We start from the raw sequence: 22,431 nt of genomic DNA, 5'->3' as shown, positions 1-22,431 counted from the left end.
AGAGCCTCGTTTGGACCACCGTGAATGGGTTCGAAAATTGGAGATTCTGGGAATCTGGTCTGGACCATATAGAGCTGGTGCGAACAATTGGGCATGCAGAATTACGCGAGACGCGCGTTTTTTAAGGATTTCTAATGTGCTAGTTTGCTTGGACTGTAAAAGCAAAGTTAAGGCTGCCTCTTATTGTAAGGGGCCGGATCCCATCCATTTTATGCTCTAATTAATGAAACTTAAAACTTCAAATGTAAATCCAATTTGACTAGAAACAAATGAAAATGTTTTCACAAGAAAAATAATTTCTTTTCAAATATATTTGGTTGATTATAGTACTTGATGAGAGTAGTTGGCTAACTGATCGTGTAACCAAAAAAAATTGTGTGAGGTCTTGATTTAAATTTACACTTTATTAAAAACTAACAAACATAATATCCAACCAAAATGGAAATAAAAATGCTTTAAAATTCATCAAGAAATTGACTTCTTTAAAGTTTAAAACACTATCTTTTTTCCTTGTCCAATAGTATCATTTTTCTTTCTTCATTAGAGTTTTGCTAGGGTGTTTCCTTCCTCCGTAGTGATGGCTTTTTTCGCTTTCAATAGCCTCTCATTTGCAACGAGAGTTTCCTCTCTCGATTTCAAAATTATAATCAAAGAGTTTCCTCATATTACTCTTTTCCTTTATCTCTTGGCTTCCCTTTCATCACTGAGGTGCTGATTTAGATTCTAACAGTGGTGGTGGTGATGGTTCTCTAACAAAGGAAAGGCAGTGCTGGTGGCGGTCCAACGATTAACCAAATCGATTGGTTTGCCGGCCTCTCTCCTACTGGTGTTTGGGTTCTTAATTCTTTTGTTTGTAGGAGTGCGAATGGGGGGACCCGTTCTTCCGGTAGCAGTGGTCTACCCTCTATTCCTTTACTTACGAACAGATGTTACATCTAGATGATTATCTTGTGTATCTGTGTTTTCTATCGATGAACATATTACCATTTCGACAAAGTAAAATTATAGTTTTTCTTTGTCCAAGAGATCCCAACCGGGACCGATGTAAATTGGTCGTGCGTTTAATTTTGCGGTGATATTACAACTGCACATTTTGATTAGTTAACAACTGGGTTCACACCGCCAACAGAACTAAAAAAAAATTTACTAACAACAAAAGATCACACAAACTAAACTCTCCAACAAGGCCTAACCAAGAAGCACCTTAGGACCTTTTCACACATTTTGCTCCACATGATCCCAAAAAGAAAGAAGAAGTAGTAGTTTGAAACAATTAAGCATCACAAGGAGCAAGGCATGTGCAGTAGTCGAAACTAGGCGGAGCAGTCGGAATACATGTACAGTCCCACATTTTCCCCGGTACGCCATGACCGGATTTTACCATTTGAAGGTAGCAATTCGTATCCGGATTGTCCCCGCACGGCTCTTCCAACGGCATGTAACATCGGCACTCTTCTTGCCCTGAAATTCATTCATCATGAAAAAAGAGTTGTGAAATAGTCGAAGTAAGCTCTTGAATGTGAAAAAAGAACTTAAAAAGATAAACGTGCCGAGAGGGATGGTGGTTCTACAAAGTTGTGCCTTTTTTTTTTCCCTCCCGCTTTGGGGGTGGGTTGTTCTAGATGTAAGAAGGCTCAATTTAAGGCTTTATATTAACATGATCGCTTCGGCTTCGTTTGGAACCTATGGAAAGGAAAAGAAAGGAAAAAAAATAAAAGAGAAGGAAAATGAGAAAAAATTTACTATTCACTACACGTGAAATCTTTATTTTCTTCTCTCTTCTCTTTCTTTTCCTTTCTTTACTGAGTTCCAAACAGAGCCTTTTATGGCTCCCATTTGCGTCTCCCGAGAGGAAGAATTTCCGCAACCCGAAGCATGTCTCCCTGGGGAAGTTACAACCCATGCTGCAGGCCAGAGAGATTTTATGTTGAAGTGGGCGAGGTGCACTAGCGAGCGAATTCCTTCCCGGCTGTCATGCTCGAAGCGAAGCTTCGAGGGATAGAATATCGATCAAGGGAGCAACTCGAGATAGATGCAAGACCCTTTCTCCTGTGCCCCAGACAGCTTCGAGGTTTCCTATCGATCAATTACAGAGGTTTCACGCGCGATGATCCCTCGTAGAGTTCTGCTGGCATCCAAATCTTAATCGACAAGATTGAGTTCCCATTCCTAAACCCACTCGCTTGCAACTCCGACGGATTTATTCAGGGCTATCGATCGAAGCAGCTGCAGCTGATCATCTAATAGTCTTCGATCTATCGATCGTGGCTCAGTTCCTGATCAACATATCCTCCTCCGTCCCACGTCTACGAAAAATAGAACTTTTTTACGATCGGATGCGCGCTCGTCCAGCTAAAAAGCTAGATATACTACTGTAACCAGAAAGTGACCTCGGGTATTTTAGGTCCTAATTGGGAATCACTCTTTTTCTTTACTACCATTTGTTATTTCAATTTCCTGACCCAACTACAAAGAAAAGATTAGTGATTAGTCTTTTTCCTGTGGCCTTGGAGTACCCTTCAATTTCTATTGCCTACATATAAAAGGTAACAACCGGATACGAAAGACAAGAGGAACAAGCGATATCAAGACGATTCAAGTTCCTATCCTATACTCCATGAGAAGCTCATGGGGCAATGGATTAAGCAGAGTGCTTAACCGATCGAAGACAGTTCGAGAGACGAAGACAAGAAGATGAAGCGATATCATCAGACAATTCAAATTTGTATCCTATACTGTCATGACAAGCTTACTCATGACCGTATAGGGCTACCAAATTTCAAGCAATTAATTGCCAGTCTGGCTCAAAAATGAAGTAAAGGTTCAGAATACCATACCTTGAGAAAGGGCAAGTGAGCTCAAAACAAGAGTTAAAGAAAGCATGGAGAGGGCTTCCAATTTCCTCATCATCCTTCCTCTAAATTTGTTGTCTAGCTTTCAGTCTCCTATGAAGGTAATGGTATGGTTTGTTGATGTAGACCATAACTGGGGTGTTTAAATAGTTAGTGATAGATACCAATTCATGGAGTACTTATTCAGTGGTCTTGGTGTACCATCACGTGATGTCCCAACACCTTTTTTCACCACACATTTCCAAAGGGTCTGTACACTTAATACTGGACCCCACGAAAATGTGTAGCCGAGGAGGATATTGGAACGCTACTTGGTGGCGCCCCTAGACCACCAAATAATTTTTTTCATCCATGAGTATATCTACTAGATACGTGAGAAAGGCATGATTAAAAAAAATACAATTTGATGGAACCTTGCCCATTATTGCTCTGGTACAAGCTAGCATAAAATTAATAAAAGTCTTCTGGGAATATGACAGGGTTGCTTTCTAGGGCTTCCAAAATATACATTTGAATCATTTGATATCCTACTCCTCTTAAATAAGAATCAGTTTTGTAACGACCCTGAATTTTGGTCAGTAAAAATTTCGTTAAATATTTGAATTTTATTTAAATTACTTATTTTCTCTTGAGTGTTATATGATTTCTTGTTAATATTCGTCGTAGTTAGATTTTGGTCCTTAGTTAAACTCTTGACTAGAAAAACCTACGTGACCAATGTAGTTAATTTCCAACCGACTACTTGGAGGAACCAAGCAACCGACTTACCTAGTTACTAGATGAACCTTTTAGACCTTTTGAAACTCTTGAACCTTTGTCTTTACCCATTGGTCCATAATGGTTAGGGTAATCTTTGTCCTTTAGACAATAAGCCCCCCATTTAAATATTTTGGTAAAATACAAGATATAATATTTTAATGGTTTATAAAAACATGTGCTAGTACTTATATGCATTGTTTATTGGGGATTCTCTCACCCCTCCATTATCCATTGGATAATAACCACAAGGGTAATTTTTGTCCACTGGATAATAAACTTTTTATTATAAAAGTACATGTAGTCTTTTTAAAATCTTATTTTAAAATAAAAAGTACTTGTACTTCTATTATCCTTTGGTCTTTACCCGCTAGGGAAATTATTATCCATTGGGTAATAGCCCAAATCTTTCTACCAAGTACAAGGTTGCATTTTAATAATCAAGAATTGGATTCCCATGTGCTTTTGTGCATTAAACTATTGGGGTATATCTAAACCCTTGATTTACTAGTACTTGTACTCTATTATAAACTAATTGGGAGAATCCTAGCCTTTTTATTTAATTGGGGTACTTGGTACCACACCTATATTTAATATAGAGCTTTTGTCACATGCTTAAAAGTACTCATTGATTATTTTACAATAAAAGTTTCCTTTTAACCTTTGTCCATTGGACAATAAAAGTTAGGGAAATTATTGTCCATTGGGTAAAAGAGTTATTCTTTCACCAAGTACATGGGTTCATTAAAATAATATTTTTTCTTAAACCCCATGTGATAAAGTACACATTATTTTATTATTAAAGTACTTAGTAGCCTTGTAGCCTTTAAGGCCTAATATTCTCCTAAGTACTTTGTTATTATTTTATATTGGGATTTTGTACCCAATTGGATTAATTTATTGGGGAGTTGATCTTCCTAGAGTACATTTGTACACTAGTTTATTTATTTAGTGGGACATGTGCCTAATTGGATTTTTGTTTATTGGTTTTTGGATTTGAAAGAATCTTGTACTTTGTACCTTTCTTATTATTTCTTGCATTTATATATATATATATATATATATATATGTGTGTGTGTGTGTGTGTGTGTGTGTGTGTGTGTGTGTGTGTGTACTAAAAGAGAGAGAGAGAGAGAGAGAGAGAGAGAGAGAGAGAGATGCCGAGAGAGAGAGAGAGAGGTGCCGAGAGAGAGGAGGGAGAGAGGAGAGAGAGAGAGGAGGAAAGTGAGAGGAAGATTGGTTGATCTTCCATTGTCCTTTCAAATCCATGGGTAAATCTTTCTCCTAACAAAACATAACTCCCCATTTGTACTTCCATGCTTTGTTTAGAACAAGAACCTTGTACCATTGTCTCCAAATCTTCCAACAAATTTCCCAAAGATCAATCCTTGGTACAATCCTAGCCTTGCAAGCTACCTTATTAGGCCTAAGTCTATTTTGCCTAATGACAACCTATGATGGACCTTTATGACACAATCCTAGCCTTTATTAGCCTTAGACCTTGACTACAAGCTAAACCTAGATTATAATTACCTAGATTCACCTAAAAAGCCTAAGATCTTAGTTGATTACATAGCCTTACACCTAAGATTGGATTGGACAAGGCATGGCTTGACATGTGAAGTGATTTGATGACTTAATGGAGCAAATCCCTGGAGGATTTAGAGAGAGAGAGGGCCGGCCATAGAGAGAGGGGAAGAGCCAAGAATTTTGCCTATAAATAGCACCCCATGTTTGCCATTCAACTCACACCTTCACCTAGCAACTTCTCTCTTTAGAAAAATTGTGTTCTTTCTTTATTCTTGTTAGTTCTTCCTTTGTTCTTGAGTAGTTCTTGAGTTCTTCAAGAAACTCATCCTAGATCGCCACTAAACCGCCACTCGACCACCCTCTTGATCCAAAAGTAGTAGTAGTAATAGTCAAGTAGAAGTTTCGAGAGAAACCTTTCTCTTTCGAAGCTACCGGGAGCATACCGTAGGAAGTTACTCCGCCCGACCACCGACGTACTTTCCGTAGCCGACGTACTTTCCGTAGCCGACCTACCGCCAAGAAGAACGGTAGATTATCCCTATCTACTACTCCTAATTATATGTAGTTCATCCTTACGTACTTATCGTTTGATTAGAAGTATTCGTATTTTGATCTTTAAGATAGTTATGAATATGCGTATATGAGTTGCTCGTATTACTTGTAGTATGTGATAAAGCATAAGTGATTTCACTCCAAAGACGTCCGTACATGTGGCGTTGTGCTTTGAATAAAGCATAAGTGATACACTCCAAAGGCGTCCGTACATGTGGCGTTATGCTATAAGTAGTAATTGAGCGTGATGAGTAATATAGAATTGGATGACCTTGTTAGGATGATTCTTGCTTACGTTTGTCCTACCGCGGAGTCTTTATATGTAAACGAGACACGAGAACCGAGAAAGTAGAAACATGACACCTAGGGTGTGGTTAATTAAAAGAAATGTTTTCCGAGGAAGGAAATATTTTTGAAACTACATAATGACCGGTTTTGGGTGGCATTATGTGAGTTGTGTGCGTGTGTAAAAGAAACATTTGAAAAGGTTTTTGAAATGTTTTGAAAACCGCAATGTGGCCGGACATGGTAGTCCATTGTGTGGTGTGTGTTAAAAAACCCAATGAGAACCCGGAGCGGCAGAATCATTGTGGGAATACTCGGGAACCCGGAGCGGCGGAACCGAGGGTTTTAAATTGTGTGCGTTCCCATGGGAATCCGGAGCGGCAGAACCATGGTGAGGTATAGCTTGGTTATCCGCGGTACGGAGCCAATGCAAATATTTTTGTGTGCCAATGGGAACCCGGCGCGGCGGAACCATTGTGAGGATACTTGGGAACCCGGCGCGGCGGAACCAAGGTTGGGTGTGTAGCTTGGTTATCCGCGGTACGGAGCCAATGCAAATATTTTTGTGTGTCAATGGAAACCCGGCGCGACGGAACCATTGTGAGGATACTTGGGAACCCAGCGCGGCGGAACCAAGGTTGGGTGTGTAGCTTGGTTATCCGCGGTACGGAGCCAATGCAAATATTTTTGTGTGCCAATGGGAACCCGGCGCGGCGGAACCATTGGGAGGATACTTGGGAATCCGGCGCGGCGGAACCAAGGTTGGGTGTGTAGCTTGGTTATCCGCGGTACGGAGCCAATGCAAACGATTTTAAAAAGATTGGGTGTGTAGCTTGGTTATCCGCAGTACGGAGCCAATGCAAATGATTTTAAAAGATTGGGTGTGTAAACAAATGATTTTGAAAGATTGTTTTGTAAATGAAATTGTTGACACAGTCTACGATGAGTCACATAGGAGAAACACGAAACTCTTGGACACCAACGATAGATGATTAATGAATGTGGATGTGTCATTGATTAAACTGTGTATATACTTATCATGTGGAAATTGATGTTGTATTATAGTTTTGTTTATAAGTTATGGGTTAGCGGGTATGGGATTACTCTGCTGAGCTTTGTAGCTCACGGTGTTGCCTTTTGGTGACCCTGACATATTATATCGGTGGCGACGCTGGTATAATGTGTCAGACTTTGTAGATGATCAGGGTAAGCAGATCACCGTGGAGGCTTTGGAGCTGAAGAGCTGGCAAGAATGGAGGAGCTGAGGAGCTGTAGTTAGGAACCCTAGAATCCCCCTCCGTTTATGTAAATATTGAACTCTTGAGAGAGTTTTGTTGTAATAACGAGCCAGACTCCATTTGATTTTATGAATAAAATGTCCTTTTAACGTACCCAAAATTCAAGGCGTTACAGATTTTATCAATAAATTGTCTTCTTAACGTACCCAAAATTCGAGGCGTTACAAGTTTCGCTTGGCTTTTCGCTTGGCTTTTTAAAGGGTGTTTTGGAGTTGAGGGTTGCGTGGCAGAAGGCAGAAGGCAGAAGGGGGGTGGTGTGGGTTGCGTGGCAGCAAGGGTGTTTTGGACCTCTAATGCTGGCCATACAAGCTGGCCCCGTTGCCTGTAATTGTAATTTTCCCTTCTGACCCACATGGCGTGATCCCCTTGATACCTGGTGCAAAACAGAAACACGTGTACATCTCTCCATCTCTCTACATCTCCCCTTTTTCTCCTATCTCCCTCTTGCAAACGTGCATCTCTTTCTCTCTCATCTCCTTCCCTAACCGAAACACCTCTCTCTCTCCTCCCTTATTCACTGACAAACACCACCACTTCCACCTTCTTCTCCGGCAAGCAGCACCCCGCTCTGGCCACCTCCCTCTCTACCAACGAAGAGAATATTTTCCCAACTCCCATGAGTGCATCTTCTCGGACCTTCGCCGTCTCTCCCGCTTTCTCTCCTGAGATCCTTCCATTACGAAGCCAACCGTAACCAAACCCCAAAATCAAAGGTTTTTCGTCACTGAAAGCGAAATCTGGTGGGCCGGAACCAAGGCCCAGATGGGGCGGCTTCGATCGCGAGATTTCAGGCCAAAAAACTCTGTCATGGGACAGGTCAAGATCCTAAAGCCAGGCGAGGAACTGAGGCTGCCGCCGACGAATTTGGTTCTGGGTCCCACAGATCTGTTGGGTCTCGACTCGGACACGGTCTAGAAGTATTTTCATCTCTTTTTCCTTCTCCTGTTGCATGTGTGCTTTTATGACTTTACCGTCACTCCGCTCGCTCCATTACATGTAATTTTGTGATGATTTCTTGCATTTAGGTTTCATTGTGTGCTTTTGTGCTTCTGTGTTCGATTTGTGTGGGTAGACTCATTTAGGGCTACTATTTTTAGTTGCTGATGTTTTCCCCCTTCCTGATTTTTGTTGCATGTTCGCTTTTGTGGCTTTATTCTGAAATCGTGTAGTATTCATTTTCATTTGTTGTTTTTGTGACAGATTTTGAGGAATTTTGATGTCTGGTCTGGTTGGTTTGGTTGATTTGGTGAGTGAAGTATTAGAAAGTGAGAAGTAAGGAGTGTTATAGTCTTGTTTGTTTGTGTGTTCAACAACTATTAATATGATAATCCATATGAAGAATAAGCAGGCATCAAACAAAATTAATTATTTTTTCTTGTTATGGTGGAATTCATCATCAAGATGTCCATTAATTTTTTTTAGATCTTTATTCTTGTCTTCATTCTATGAGTGGACATTCTATGAAATATTACATGCTTTCAGCCTTGAGTTTCAGTCTGTATGTCATTTCATTATTTAGGTATGTTACACTTAACCATAAAATTTTGTGGATAGGCATTTGGATTTGAAATACAGACACATAATTCCCAATACAAGTTAGAAACAAAATGGATCCCTATTGTGTTGATAGCCTGGTAGGATCATTACTTTGTGGTTAATTCTGTTTGTGCGTATAATTTGGTGTATGGAGAGGAGCTGGTCCCATGAACCAAGCCCTTATTTCTTTTCCTTTCCTTTTCTTTTTCTGTTGCTATTGTTGTTTGTGATGATATACGTCTCTTCTTGTTGTTGTTCCAATCCAGGAGTGCCTAATAATTTTTCCTCAACTATGACAGCCTGTGATGATTTACATCTCTTGAGTTCGTGTGTGTTGAGAAAATGGGAGTTCGTGTGTGTTGAGAAAATGGGACCCATTTCTTGGCTTGACAAGTCTGAGGGCCTGTACATGTGGAAGAGTAGACAGATTGGCCCTCTCTCAATGGGGCAACTATTTTTTCAGCCATGGTGGTAAACACCTTTTCTTCTGCTATCAAAATGCAGATCTGACCGATTTCTTGGCTTGGCAAGTCTGAGGGCCCGTGGGAGAGTAGACTGATCGGTAAGCTTATGATGTTCTCAATACAAGGTAGATAAAGCTGATTGGCCAAATGCTTTTGTTCAGATGGATTAGTCTAATTGATTGGAATCCATTAGTGTGATGTGGAATAAATGCATTTGTGATTTCGTCCGAGGCCCAAAGATTTCTTGGTCAAGAGGGTTCAAAAGATAGGAAAACTAGACGTTCAGTGAGTCAGACACAGTTACCATTGCGATTGACACGGCCATAAGGGTGCTTAATTGCTTATAAGTTTTGATACATCATACCCTGCATGTGAATTTTTCATCCCATGTATCGAATAAGTTAAGTTGAAATGGTAAGAAAATGTAATGATGTCAGAATAAATAACCCTATAGTTTGATGTATTTCACCACTATGAATTTGCTTGTATTTTCTAATAAACCTGTACAACTCCTTGATTTACAGGGCATTCTTGCAGAAATTGTAGAATTTGTGATGGGAAAGGAACTTATCCCAGCTGTGATGGGGAGATATGGGGTGTTAGACGACGTGTGATAGTCCCAATATTGCATCAGAAGGTATCATGATGGCTTCGTACGTTCACTTCTGTTTGGTTTGATCTTTTTCTTTCCTGTATTGGTGTTTAGTGTCTTTTTAACTCTGTTGGTTGAAAATTGTTAGTTTGTAAAATTTCCTGAGTTCGAACTATTTTAGTTCCAGCTTATTTTCAAAGATAAAATCGCTCTATCTGTGTATTGTGTGGTCTTTATAATCTGTGGTATAGTATGTAGCAGTAATGATTAGCTTGTTTGGACAAGCTACGGATAGACTATGCCAGAAGCTCGATGAGGCCGATTCAAACAAAGAAGATGTAGAGATGGAGTCACTTTTCTCCTGTTAGAATTGAATAGGAAAGTTGGTTGTTCGGTTTAAGGATGAGGAGTGGGTTAAAGTGTTGGATGTTGTTTCCGTTCTATTTTTTTGGGTTAGAGAGTTGGATGTTGTTTGCATTCTATTTTTGTCCCCCTTCATATTTGCATTCTTTCCATTGTATATCCAGCTTTGTTGTGCAGCTACCTAATAAGATAGCATGAGATTTTATGATAATTATGCACATACAGATGGTGCTTTGGATAAAGAGAGAAAAGACAAGAAGAGGCAGCTCAAAGATACATTGAATCTTGTTCTTAAGAAGAGGAAGGTAATGGCAAAACTTTGACAACTAATACATTGACTAGCATAATTACCCTTCGGTCTATGTTTTGGACATTAACTCTTTCCGACTCTTTGATATGTTTCTATACTCTTAGAGCTCATGATAATAGTTAATTGAAATCTTTTGCTCTTCATTGCTATGCCAGCATGCCCAAATTGGTACCTTGGCCAATCAAAAACTTGCTGAAGAGGAACTATTAGAATACAAGTAAGATGGATTTTTGCTTGTGAAAAAGACTCGATCATCATTCCTACTTGTTTTAGCTTTGATTGGAACTTGTATGATCCACCGAGGTGGAGTCCTTGGAGCATTAATTCCTGCTATGGTGTCGTTTGGGGAATTATTTGTTGGTCTAGGCTTGTAGCTGGTTGGATGTGTAGCTTCATAGGCCATTTTCTTTACGTTTTTTTTATTTTGGTTGCATTGGATGTCCCTCTTAATCAATGGAAGCATCTTTTATCACCAGATAAAATATGCATATGACTGGTTATACTTCCTGAGTAAATTTCGTGCATTCAGTTTGTCAAACTTCCTTCGAGTATAGAGCATCGGATGTTAACTTGGTGACCTGTCTTATTTTAATTTGTTTTGAGTTCTATGCTGATCGACATCTAAAATTTCAGAAACAATCAAAATCGATCTCTACAGCAGGCATGATAAACGTGCCTTGCACGTTGTGATGCACCTAGTACTCCTAGAAAGTAGTTCATGAGTGCGTTGGGTCTGGGATTCGAGACCTCGAAATACCCTTTCTTGTTTTGCTCCTCCCTTCTCAATATACTACGTCATTGAATACAAGTAAGGTTCAAGAACCATCTCCTCTTGTTTTTTCTCGGCCAGAGAATGTTGCCGAGCATCTCCCCATAGAGTGATGTTGAGCGGTTAATCCGACCGTTGAACGGACGGGTCAGATTGAATTTGAATGCAAATAAATCTAAACCGTCCACCGCTCAATTAAGATCCGAGCCATCGATTGTCGAGATGAACGACCAGATTGACCTCTGCACCGCTCTGCAAGGGATGCCCCGGCAGCATCCCCGTTGTTTTTTCTCTAGTTAATCTTTTTGCATTTGTTGAGTCTCCATGAACCTAAATATCATTTTCTCATCTTTTCGTAGTGGACTATCAAATTATAAACGGAAGAATTAAAAATCATTAAATTATTGTTAGGAAATGTCTTTAGACACCAGCAATCTCTTACTATAAAAATCTTCAAAATTACTCATATTGTGAGGGGTTTAGGGGCGGCTCAACCCGTTTGTCAACTCCAATACAAGTTAAAAATTAAATAAACGGGACAACTATTCTACGAATTATTGGAGCTGTCAATATTGGACTAATGTTAAAGAAATAATGGCTCACATTGTTTGAGAGTGGAATAAGTGATCAATTAATAATATTTGGGACCTCCATTTATTGCCAATTGGTTTTGAAGTGGATATAAAGTTTAGAATTTTTTTTTTTAACGGAGATTCCATAATATACGGCTGGATTTAGAGCAAGATTTAAGAGGAGTTTTGTCTCTCCTTGTAGAGTAATAAAGTTCGCCTTAGCTTTGGGTGATTTATTTACGATTCGGGCTCGAGAAGATTAGTATGCATCTATTGATGATTTGCTAGAAATTCATTAGTGTGTTCATTTCTGGTCGACGTTCATCAGTAACGGATAAGGAAAGCTAAGACTAAGGTAGCTGTCCTTTTCTTGTAGTTGTGAATCTTCTGGATTCTTGTCGTCTTTTTTTCTTGGCTAGCAATGTATCTCTTTTTGAGACTGCTATAGAATATATGAATTTTCTGTTCAGCAGAAAGTGCGTCAGGTAATGCCTGGGATAGGAATGAAAGACATCAATTGTCTCGTTGTTTCTCGTTATGTATCAGTTAGATGATTAGTTTGACTTTGTTCAAGATGTCTGTAATGAATTTCGTTATGTAAGTGCCGTTGGGCTTTATCAATGCAGTACCTCTCACTTTTGTCAGGAAAAAAAAAGAAAAAAGAAAAAGAACTAACTGCTCTGTTAAATAGCTGAGTAGGATTAAGGGGAGCTAATTTCCTGTCCTGTCCTGTCCTGTCTCTCTCAAACAGTGAGAGCCCAAACCCTTACCCAACTCAAATCCCCCAAATCAAAAGATCCAGCCAAGTTATTTAGATGGGAAATTGAATTCAACCCATTATCCGAGCATTCAAAATCGTCACTAAAATCAACCATAAAATTGTCAATAAAATCATCCATAGACACGCAGGCCTTATGTTCCAAAATTTACCCAGTAGCCACGTCTCATGGACGATTGGGTTCTCGGACTAAGAAAAGAACCGACACTAGAAAGGAAAGAGCTCCAAACTTCAGTATCTTCAGCAAGTTTTCTATCAGCCAAATTCCGGTAGATAATATACTTTTACGAATTAGCTTATGAAATCCCGGTTCAGAACCCTAACAGAATCCAACTCCATGTTTAACGAGGAAAACAAATATAAAACCAAACAGCCCAAATACATTTGCCCATCCACAGTTAGATTACACAGACAAAATCTCGATACAAAGTCAGAAGCACAATAAGATACACTGCTACCTAATTGAGCAGAGAGTCGACCAAAAGTAAAAAGCAAAAAACAAAACCAAGTCGTGTGGACTGTGGACCAATTGAAGGGAAAAGAAGAAGATAGTTTGCGCTGAGACAACATCTATAAGAACTCTCTTGCCCAAAAAAAAGGATGAGTGATCCCGACCGAAGGATCGAAACTGTAGTTACTTCTATGCTCCACCGTTGATCTTTCCCAATGGTGAAGCAACAATGTTAGCTTTCTTCTACCAATAGCATCTTATGAGTAATCCTAACCGCCTGAAAAAGAAGAAACTATCAATGGAGTAGAAACGAATCCACTCCATAGGAATGAATGAGATCAAGAAGAAATTAACCCTCTCATGTCCCAAATAATTGGCAAAAGAGATCAACATAGCGTAACATGGAGAAGTACATGGCTAATCTCACTTCTTACATCTGAAGGACATCATACCCTTCTCCTTACAAACTTGAGCGATGACATAATCATAGAGAAATAGAAATGGACAAGACTTTGGTCTCACATGAGTTTTTAAAAGTGAGTGACCAATGTATTGTCTTTCAAAACTCAAAGGTATCAAGAGCAATAAAAAAACTCGGGTAGTGGAGGATATAAAAAGGCATGAAAATAAGGCATCAGCAACTACTGGTCTTTATTATGAATATATGGAGCATATTTGGCATTACCTCGACGTGAAATGAGCATCCATATGCATGTATGCGTGCGAGAGAGAGAGAGAGAGAGAGAGAGAGAGAGAGAGAGAGAGAGAGAGAGCAAACTTAAATAACTAAAGAAGTAATGGAATTGAAAGAAGTAACCAAGAAGGGATTAGCAACACTGGAATTTAAAAGGATAAATTGAATCCAATATTGAAGAACGTTGACATGACATGAGAGAAATAGAGACACCCAGACGGGGGGAGCAAACTCACATTATCTAACACCACAGGCCACGAGCCTCCTTCAGTCACTTGTGGGAAGATAAATCCTGATGGCGTCTTTCACTTTAAGTTTCCGCCTGCAGGTTGGGCATTTGCTTTGAGCAGCTATTGCTCCGCATATGCACTTTTTACAGAAAATGTGACCGCACTTGGTAGATGTTTCTTCAACAAATGGGCCCATGCAAACTGGGCAACTAAAGCTAGGTGCCTTTGGCGGGGGAACACTCTGGTATACTTCTAGAGCTTCACAAACATTGTTACTCTGCGAATCATGCAGCAGTCCAATATTATTCATTTGTTGGCAACACTACATTAGTTGAAGTGACAAATATGTGAATAAAATTTGTAACAAACCAATGAAAATCAAGACCAAACTCCAATTGAGCCTAAGAGAAAAGAACGTAGATTTGCAAACTATGGGAATATCTACACTTGTTTAGAGATCTGAGGTGTTTATGAGAACAGTAAAAAAGAGACGCAAACAGAGAGGAGAAGATCGAGCCACTTACAACCAAGTAGATGCATAGTGCTATAAGTATCTTTCACCTACAGAACAACTTTCACTTGACCAACTAGACGCAAGGTTTCATTTCCATTCTTCTTCGTATTCTGGAATCTAATGTCTGAGGTAGAAAACTGTTCCCTATCTTTCACCTAAAAAAAGACTTACTCATACCCCTTACCCCAGTCAAAATTAAAAAAATTGGTTACCGCAAGGATCCATTTCCATTCTTCTTCATATTCTGGAATCTAATGTCTTGAGTAGAAAACTGTTCCCCACCCTATCTTCAGAACTTCTGCACATAAACGTGATTTTCATCCTCTTATTTATCCTTTATAAATCAGTTGAAATCCATTTAAGCTTCTCCTAACAGTTCAATTTTTCCTAAAAGTTTACCTTTAACCTTCGTTTACTGAAATGACCTCCCGATATTTGGTAATTCCTTTAATGTCTGTAGTAAAACTCCACAAATGAAGGGTACAAGACCGGTTATTAATCATTTCCTAGCATGGCGTGAGTAAGGATAAAACAAATAGCCAATCCCAGTGACAAAAAAATATAATACCCGTCAGGCTAAAAGAAGTACGTCAATAAAGGAAAAGGATGGTATTATCATAACGTCCAGAAGTTAGTCATCACACCTAGGCATTCTCATTGCTTTCTAAGTTTATGCAAAGGTCACCATTGACATTTGCACGTTTTGTTGAACCTCCTTTGCGCCGGTTGTTGCCACCAGGAAATAATACCACTGCTGATTCTGTGATACCAATATAAGAATGCACATTATAAGCCCCAGTTGTATAAAGAAACAAGTTAAACAAGAAAATAGAGCTGATATGGCGAAAAGAATGAAACATCATAAAGCGTGCTTATAACTCAAATTTTCTTCCCACACCCCTCCTGATCTCCAAATTACTTACATCTTGACAAAAAACAAGAAGATTTTTAACGACTGCCATTAGGTGGCACGTGGTAGGATTTTTATCAGTACTGTACGCCGCGTACAAACATGGTTATACAATTTTAGCCCCCATTGCAATGAATGACTATAATCAAAGCAACAAATCTCACAAAAACAAAATCCAAGATCACCAATAACCTAAGAGAGTTTATGACGGCACGGGTACTTCTAAAACCATGTTGTACTTGTACCTGTACCTTACTGGGGCTTGGAATGGTACTTCTATTTACATATTGGGTACACGAAATACGTACCGAGATATTTCCCTATGAACTTTCCATACCCAAGAAGTACCCCAATATATATCAAGGCGCACCTAATAAAGAGACGAAGCTAAGTTGACAAGACTTCATTGGCATGATTTTAGAATAAAGACTTTGGTCCTAGGTTCTTTAGTATAATGGCGTTAAACTTTAATTTGCACCTTAAGGTTGGCGCTAAACAGTTATTTGATATTGGATTCCTAATTCCCCAAGTAATTTAGCTATTTCCTTTATTTGACATGGGATACATACTCTATATTATGACAATTCGTGATAGTTGTACAACAGCCGTAGGCCCGTATCCATACCCAACAATTATGAAGGTTCGCCATATCCGTATTGTTAACACACATGTTAATGTGCTTCTTAGCTAATAACCATAGTACATAGAGCACAGATTGTTTTTCATTAAGTAAAATGGTAAAGTAAATAATTATTGCCAATAACCTGAATGGCCTCTTCGAAAATCCCTTTCTGCATCAATCACCTCTACCACCCCACGGTTCCTTCTAGCATTCTCCCTAGCCTAAGATGAGGAGTAGAATACAAATTTAAGGAAAGGAAAAGAAATAAGAAAAGCAATTAGCATTAAAAAAAAAACAGCATGATACCAGCAGGGAATTTCATACCTCAACAAAACTTCTGGGGGAGCATATGACAACATCATCATCAACATACCCAAGCTCAGGTGTCGTTTGTATTTGCAACAGTCCGCTTAGGGAAGTTTTTGAGAAATTGGAAGCTTCAGTTTTGATGAGTTCCTTCGCTAGGGGGTTCGAGCCTTGTTTTGCAGAAACCATTCCACAGTACTGATTTCTGCTAGTTAAGCCTTCATCCTGGTGTTACTAGGGTCAACCTCATATTGTAGTTGAGTAGTTGTTGGCCTCTCCCGCTGTAAAAATGGTCTTCCAGGACAAGTAGTTGAATCCTGTTATTAGAGATGAGGAAAAGTGTATAGGGTGTTAATGAACCCTTACACATATACCTTTATTTATATTACTTTGGAGAGTTACACATACATAAGATAGACGATGTGGGACAAACCCACTTTCTCTAATAAACATTTCTAACACTCCCCCTCAAGCTGGAGAATAGATATCACAAATTCCCAGCTTGTTACATAAAAATTCTAAACGAGGTTTAAATAGTGATTTGGTAAAAACATCTGCTATCTGAGCACCTGTGGACACAAAAGTCATAGCCAACACACCAGCATCAACCTTCTCTCGAACGATATGACAATCTACCTCAATATGTTTGGTTCTCTCATGAAACACAGGGTTCGAAGAGATATGTATTGCCGCCTGATTGTCACAATACATAGGAATGGGTAACTGCACCCGAAATTCCAGCTCCTCAAGAAATGATCTAAACCAAACAACTTCACATGTAGTATGAGCCATGGCACGATACTCTGCTTCTGCACTAGACCTTGCAACAACAGTCTGTTTCTTACTTTTCCAGGTAACTAAGTTGCCACCAACAAATGTACAGTAACCAGTTGTTGAACGTCTATCAGAAGGTGACCCTGCCCAATCTGCATCAGTAAATGCCTCAACACGCAAATGACCATTGGAACGGTAAAATAAACCACGTCCAGGATGAGCCTTAAGATACTTCATAATACGAATACAAGCTTCCCAATGTGGAAGACGAGGAGCAGACATAAACTGACTCACCATACTAACAGCAAATGAGATATCAGGACGTGTATTGGTAAGATAATTTAACTTACCAACCAAACGACGATATTGGTCTGGATGAGGAAATTCCTCCCCCTGATTAACGCAAAGTTTGACATTAGGATCCATTGGAGTCTCCACAGGTTTGGCTCCCAGCAAACCTGTCTCTTCTAGAATATCCAGCACATATTTTCTCTGGGACAAACGAGGTGTCAGAAATAGCGGAAGACAAAGCAGAACGACCAGAAGTCGGTGCAGAAATAGACGATGACTGTCGGAGACGACTGAATACCTCGCTGAGCGGAGGTAAGTCACGATTTCCCAAAATCTGATTACCCACAGGGCCAAAAGTGGATGATGCACCGGATAAAAAACGAGTAACCTTCATACGTTCACGCTGGCGCCGTATAACCTGAATATTAGCAGTAAGTGGCTCACATATATCCAATTCATTACAAATGCGCCGAAACTTAGTATAATATTCCTCAAAAGAATCATCACCCTGAGATGTATTAAAGAAAGACTGATGAAGATCATATGTGCGACGGAGATTGTCGACACCTGAATACAACTCATGTGCCTGTGTCCACACCTCTCTAGCTGTATCACAAAACATCAGCGTACTAGCAACCTGTTCCGTCATACTATTCCGTAATTCTGAACGAACACGGGCATCAACAGCTTTCCATGCCCTATATGTAGGTTCAGCAGTAGCAGGAGGCTCATCAGTCAAAAAAGAGTCCTCAGACTGACCCATATAATACACCTCAACAGCTTTAGCCCAAAGAACATAATTGCCCCCATTTAATGGTGTGGAGGTAATAGGGCGCCTCTCGCGAGACCAAGAACCACTTGATACGCTACCAACAATAGTAGAATTAGAGCTAAAAACGGTACCAGAATCAGAATCCTTCTTCTCAGACATTCTACCGAACAATGGAGGGGTAACAACCAATAACTAGCAAATAACCAGTACGCAACCAAAGCAAAATACCAATAACTATTGATCAACAAAATCAACTAATATACTAACATCGAACCAGTCACCAGGCTGAATAGATACCCAATATCAACAACCCCAACATAACATATTCTTCACAACCACTAGTCCACCACATGACAGCGATACTTGACAAGAACAGTATAGAAAATAGTTACCAGAATGAGAGAAACATCAACGGAAATTGCAAAAACGAGAAAACAGGGCCTGGTGATGCATGCCAGTGCATGAAGATGGTCACCGAAACAGGGATGAACAGTAACTGTAAGGTGATGAACAGTAACGTAGGTGAACAGTAACGTCGGTGAACAGTGCGATGAACAGTAACCGTGAACAGTATAGTGAACTAGGATTAGGGTTAGGGTTAAGGCAGAGGCTAGGGTATGGTTTAGGATTAAGGTTAAGATGGTGGTGTATTAGGATTGTGGTGGTTTAGGATTAGGGTTAAGGTTAGGCTCTGATACCATGTTATTAGAGATGAGGAAAAGTGTATAGGGTGTTAATGAACCCTTACACATATACCTTTATTTATATTACTTTGAAGAGTTACACATACATAAGATAGACGATGTGGGACAAACCCACTTTCTCTAATAAACACTTCTAACAAATCCGATAGTGAGACACACTTAGGATACTTGGACACACTGGGGGCATTGAACACCCGAAGTCAAGCTAAAAGTTATTTTCCCAATCAACTTCTAATATAACACGGTCAAAACAGGTTTGGTGGTGGGATACGGTTTAGCGATGATATTACTGTGAATCAGTTGAGGCTTTCACGTAGTCCTCTGATGAGAGGTTTGTGATTTTTTTTGTCGGCTGTTCTTGGATCATATATCTGTGAAGGCATTCCTAGAGGAAAGTGAAAGGCAAAGGTAATGTGATCTGATTAAGTCGCCACTAAATTGTTCATCAATCTGGTTGATAAACTCGACGAGTTTTTACGAGTAGCAGTTTGGATTAGCGAGGTAGGCCCAGAGTGCGGTCTTTAGGAGTCCAAATGGACCATCCACACTTAAATAAAATAAATAGATAATAAATAATCTAATAAATAAAATATGTTGAGGTTAACAAAATTTCATCTTCGGAATGTAGGGAGTTTAAATAAAATTACTTGGGCATTAATAATAAGGTTTATAAGGTCGTAAAGAATTTTTGATTGGAAATGCTATAGAAATAACAATAAATGGTAAATTAAATAAAAAATATTAATTCAACAAGATATTATTTTTGAGATGCAAGGAGTCTAGAAAAAATTAGTTTGGGTGTTAAAACGTTATTTGAAAGGTCGCAAAGATTTTTCGTTTGTAAACTTTGATAGATAACTAATAAATAATTTAATAAATAGATAATTAAATAAAAAAAATATGATCTTAACAAGTTATAATCTTTGAGGTGTGAAAAGTCTAGGAAAAATAGTTCAGGTGTCAAAAATGATGTTCAGAAGGTCACAAAGTTGTTTCGAAACGTTTAAAACCAACTCAATCTACCAGATAAATTAAACTGATATAACTAATATATTTTATATTAATATGATATTACACTGTAAGAAAATAATATCATATTAGTAGTTTTTTATAATATTAATATCAGAAGGATTGTAAAATAAATATCAAAAAGATCATCTTATACGTAAATAATTACAAATAAAGTGTCAAGATCAAAAATAATATCATATAGCTGAATGCGGCAGAAAACGCGCAGTGAACTATTTTTTTTTCGTTCGGGACATAGGGTTAAGTATATAAACACGTAATATACTTTGAGAAGAGGTTGGAGTGGATTATAATACATTGAATTGGATCGAATTGATTTAAGAAAGAATCTTGAATTTTGGGGAAGAAGACTTCGGGTTCTTTGATCGGGAGACTTTGGGATCGGATTGAGGTTTGTTTGGGGATGCTCTGGGTTGTAGGAGGTGATCGGGATGGTTGAATTAAGCTTCGGTTGGGCATAGCTATGAAACCCACTTTTCTCTCTCTTTCTTTCTCTCTCTAAAACTCTATTGATTGTAGCTTGGGTTTCTTCTGTTTTTCTTCTTCTTTTCTGGTCGGTGAAGTGTGGAAAATATCGTGGTATTTTCGTGGGTCAATGGGGTGGGGTATTTATAGGAGAATTTTGATGGAAGAGGATAAGAGTGAATTTAATAGGGTTGGGTTCATGGGATTTGGAATGGATGAATTGGGCTTGATTTTAGGGTTAGAGAGGAAGTAGAGACTGAGTAGGAGACGGAAGGAGTTTGAGGTGAGGGAGGAGAATGAGTGTGCATGCACGCATGTGTGTAGAAATTTTTTAAAAAGAATGCATGTATATATTGTATGCATAATTGTATTTAAAAAAAAGAATTGCATTAAGGACAATAATTCTAATAATATTATATTTAGAAAAAAAAATTGGGTCAAAAATCCGGATCGTTACATATTGTCACCATCTTGTTCGTTCACACAACTTCGAACTCATACATTAATTTTATTGAAGTTTTGAACAATATTCCATTGGACATGATAAATAGTTTAGCCGCAATGGACTAGGCATGAGCAGAGGTGTTGTTGAATTCTATATAAATCCTCACATCTACACTGCATGGCCATCCCAACTGCACCATAAATAGCATTGAAGGCAACGTTGCAATCACGGATCCCATTTGGACCACATTCCCCTTTCATTCTCATGTTTACTGGGCAGAATTTGATTTCTCCTGAAATATATATTGCATTACACAAACAAAGCTTTGTAAAATATGAAAATCTAACCTTTATAAATTCCTATGACAAAATGCAAGAAGATAATTAATTTGATTATTTTCAGTTCAACGAAGTAAAAATAAAAGCGAATGAGCTATGCTTGGATATTGGATTTCTAGTGAAAAAAAAGGAAAAATTAAGGTCCATACATGTTTACAAGTAACGAAATGGAAAAAGAAAACCCTTTTTGTTGTCAAGAAATTACTTTAGCATTCTCTCTCCCCGCCCCCCCGCCCCCCCAAATTTTCTTGACCCAACTGCAAAGAAAAGTTTTTTTTTTTTTTCCTTTTTCGTAATATGGATTTTTGTCCCGACTAAAACGCAAAGAAAAAGTTTATTTCTTTCAAGTAATTTTCTCTCTTCTTTTTTTTTTTATCAGCAAAAAGAAAATTCATTAACTCAAAATACAAAGTACAGAGATAATAGGCAGTGGTGGATCTAGGATTTCTATAGAGATGAGTCATCTTTTAAGCATTACTTTTTTTAATTAGTAAATTTTTTTGTCCAACGTCCATAGGCAATCCATGGTGAGAAGAGATTGTCTCACCGACATCGAAATCAAAAAAACAATTTGCATAAGCATTCCCGACTCAAACGAGATGACGAGGGTTTGAAGACTGATCAAAATGACGAGGGTTGAAGTCTTGAAGATTGATTCCAAACGAGGGTTTCCACCGTTTGGGCGAGAACGATATGTTTTAAAGAGAGAAGCACTAGTGCTGGGGTTAGTCCACCTTTCGGTTCCAATTAAAAATAAATAAATAAATCAATCCCCGAAATTCCAGGTGTGTCATGTGATCCACCTGTGCTCATGCCCAATTCGCCCATGATAATAGGGGCTTGGGTACACTGGCCTGACCACCCAAGACACTCTTCTCCTAACCACATGGATGAAACTAATTTAGGTCCAACAGGCTGAGCCCAAACCAGGAAATTTTCTCTCTTCTTGCCTTGTTTTTAAATTTCTTTGCCAAATTAAACTTCAAAAACCAACGCAAGGGTTTCAAATAGAACATCATACCTTGAGAGAGGGTAAGTGAGCTCAAAAGAAGTGCAAAAGAGAGCATGGCGAGTGCTACCAATTTCGTCATTATCTTAATTTCCTCTTTATTTGCTGCCTAGTAATATCGATGTGATTAGTCTCCAATGAAGGTAATGATATACTTTGTTCTTGCCATATATATATTGGCTCTACTAATAGTGTGCAAAATGATTGGGAAGGCGTTTGT

The 22,431-nt window shown here is 38.8% G+C and overlaps 1 protein-coding gene and 1 long non-coding RNA gene across 6 annotated transcripts; one reads left to right on the top strand and one right to left on the bottom strand.

Moving 5' to 3' along the window:
* Nucleotides 1-7,719: 7,719 nt before the first annotated feature.
* LOC131318152 (protein LUTEIN DEFICIENT 5, chloroplastic-like) lies at nucleotides 7,720-11,221 on the top strand. Of its 5 annotated transcripts, XR_009197525.1 has the most exons (6): nucleotides 7,720-8,190; nucleotides 8,474-8,491; nucleotides 9,314-9,398; nucleotides 9,798-9,910; nucleotides 10,454-10,533; nucleotides 10,694-11,213. XR_009197525.1 is itself a non-coding variant. In XM_058347955.1 (3 exons), exons 1-3 carry the CDS (start codon nucleotides 9,380-9,382, stop codon nucleotides 10,231-10,233), a joined length of 249 nt encoding a protein of 82 aa, XP_058203938.1. In that variant the 5' UTR covers nucleotides 9,162-9,379; the 3' UTR covers nucleotides 10,234-10,445. The 5 variants fall into 5 exon arrangements, 1 of the variants encoding a protein (XP_058203938.1); XR_009197524.1 differs by having other exon boundaries at nucleotides 7,721-8,190; nucleotides 10,454-11,213; XR_009197526.1 differs by lacking the exons at nucleotides 7,720-8,190; nucleotides 8,474-8,491 and having other exon boundaries at nucleotides 9,162-9,371; nucleotides 10,454-11,221.
* Nucleotides 11,222-14,186: 2,965 nt separating this feature from the next.
* LOC131318151 (uncharacterized) lies at nucleotides 14,187-16,489 on the bottom strand. Its single transcript, XR_009197523.1, has 4 exons — nucleotides 16,403-16,489; nucleotides 16,221-16,299; nucleotides 15,191-15,306; nucleotides 14,187-14,309 (listed from the first exon to the last, which is right to left on the bottom strand). It is a non-coding gene; the product is annotated as an uncharacterized LOC131318151 (long non-coding RNA).
* Between the last annotated feature and the right edge of the window lie 5,942 nt (nucleotides 16,490-22,431).

Source organism: Rhododendron vialii, chromosome 2a (assembly GCF_030253575.1).
Source record: "Rhododendron vialii isolate Sample 1 chromosome 2a, ASM3025357v1".
Classification (NCBI taxonomy): Eukaryota; Viridiplantae; Streptophyta; class Magnoliopsida; order Ericales; family Ericaceae; genus Rhododendron; species Rhododendron vialii.
Note: the sequence above shows the minus strand (reverse complement) of the source record. Positions and strands in the feature narration are given on the sequence as shown.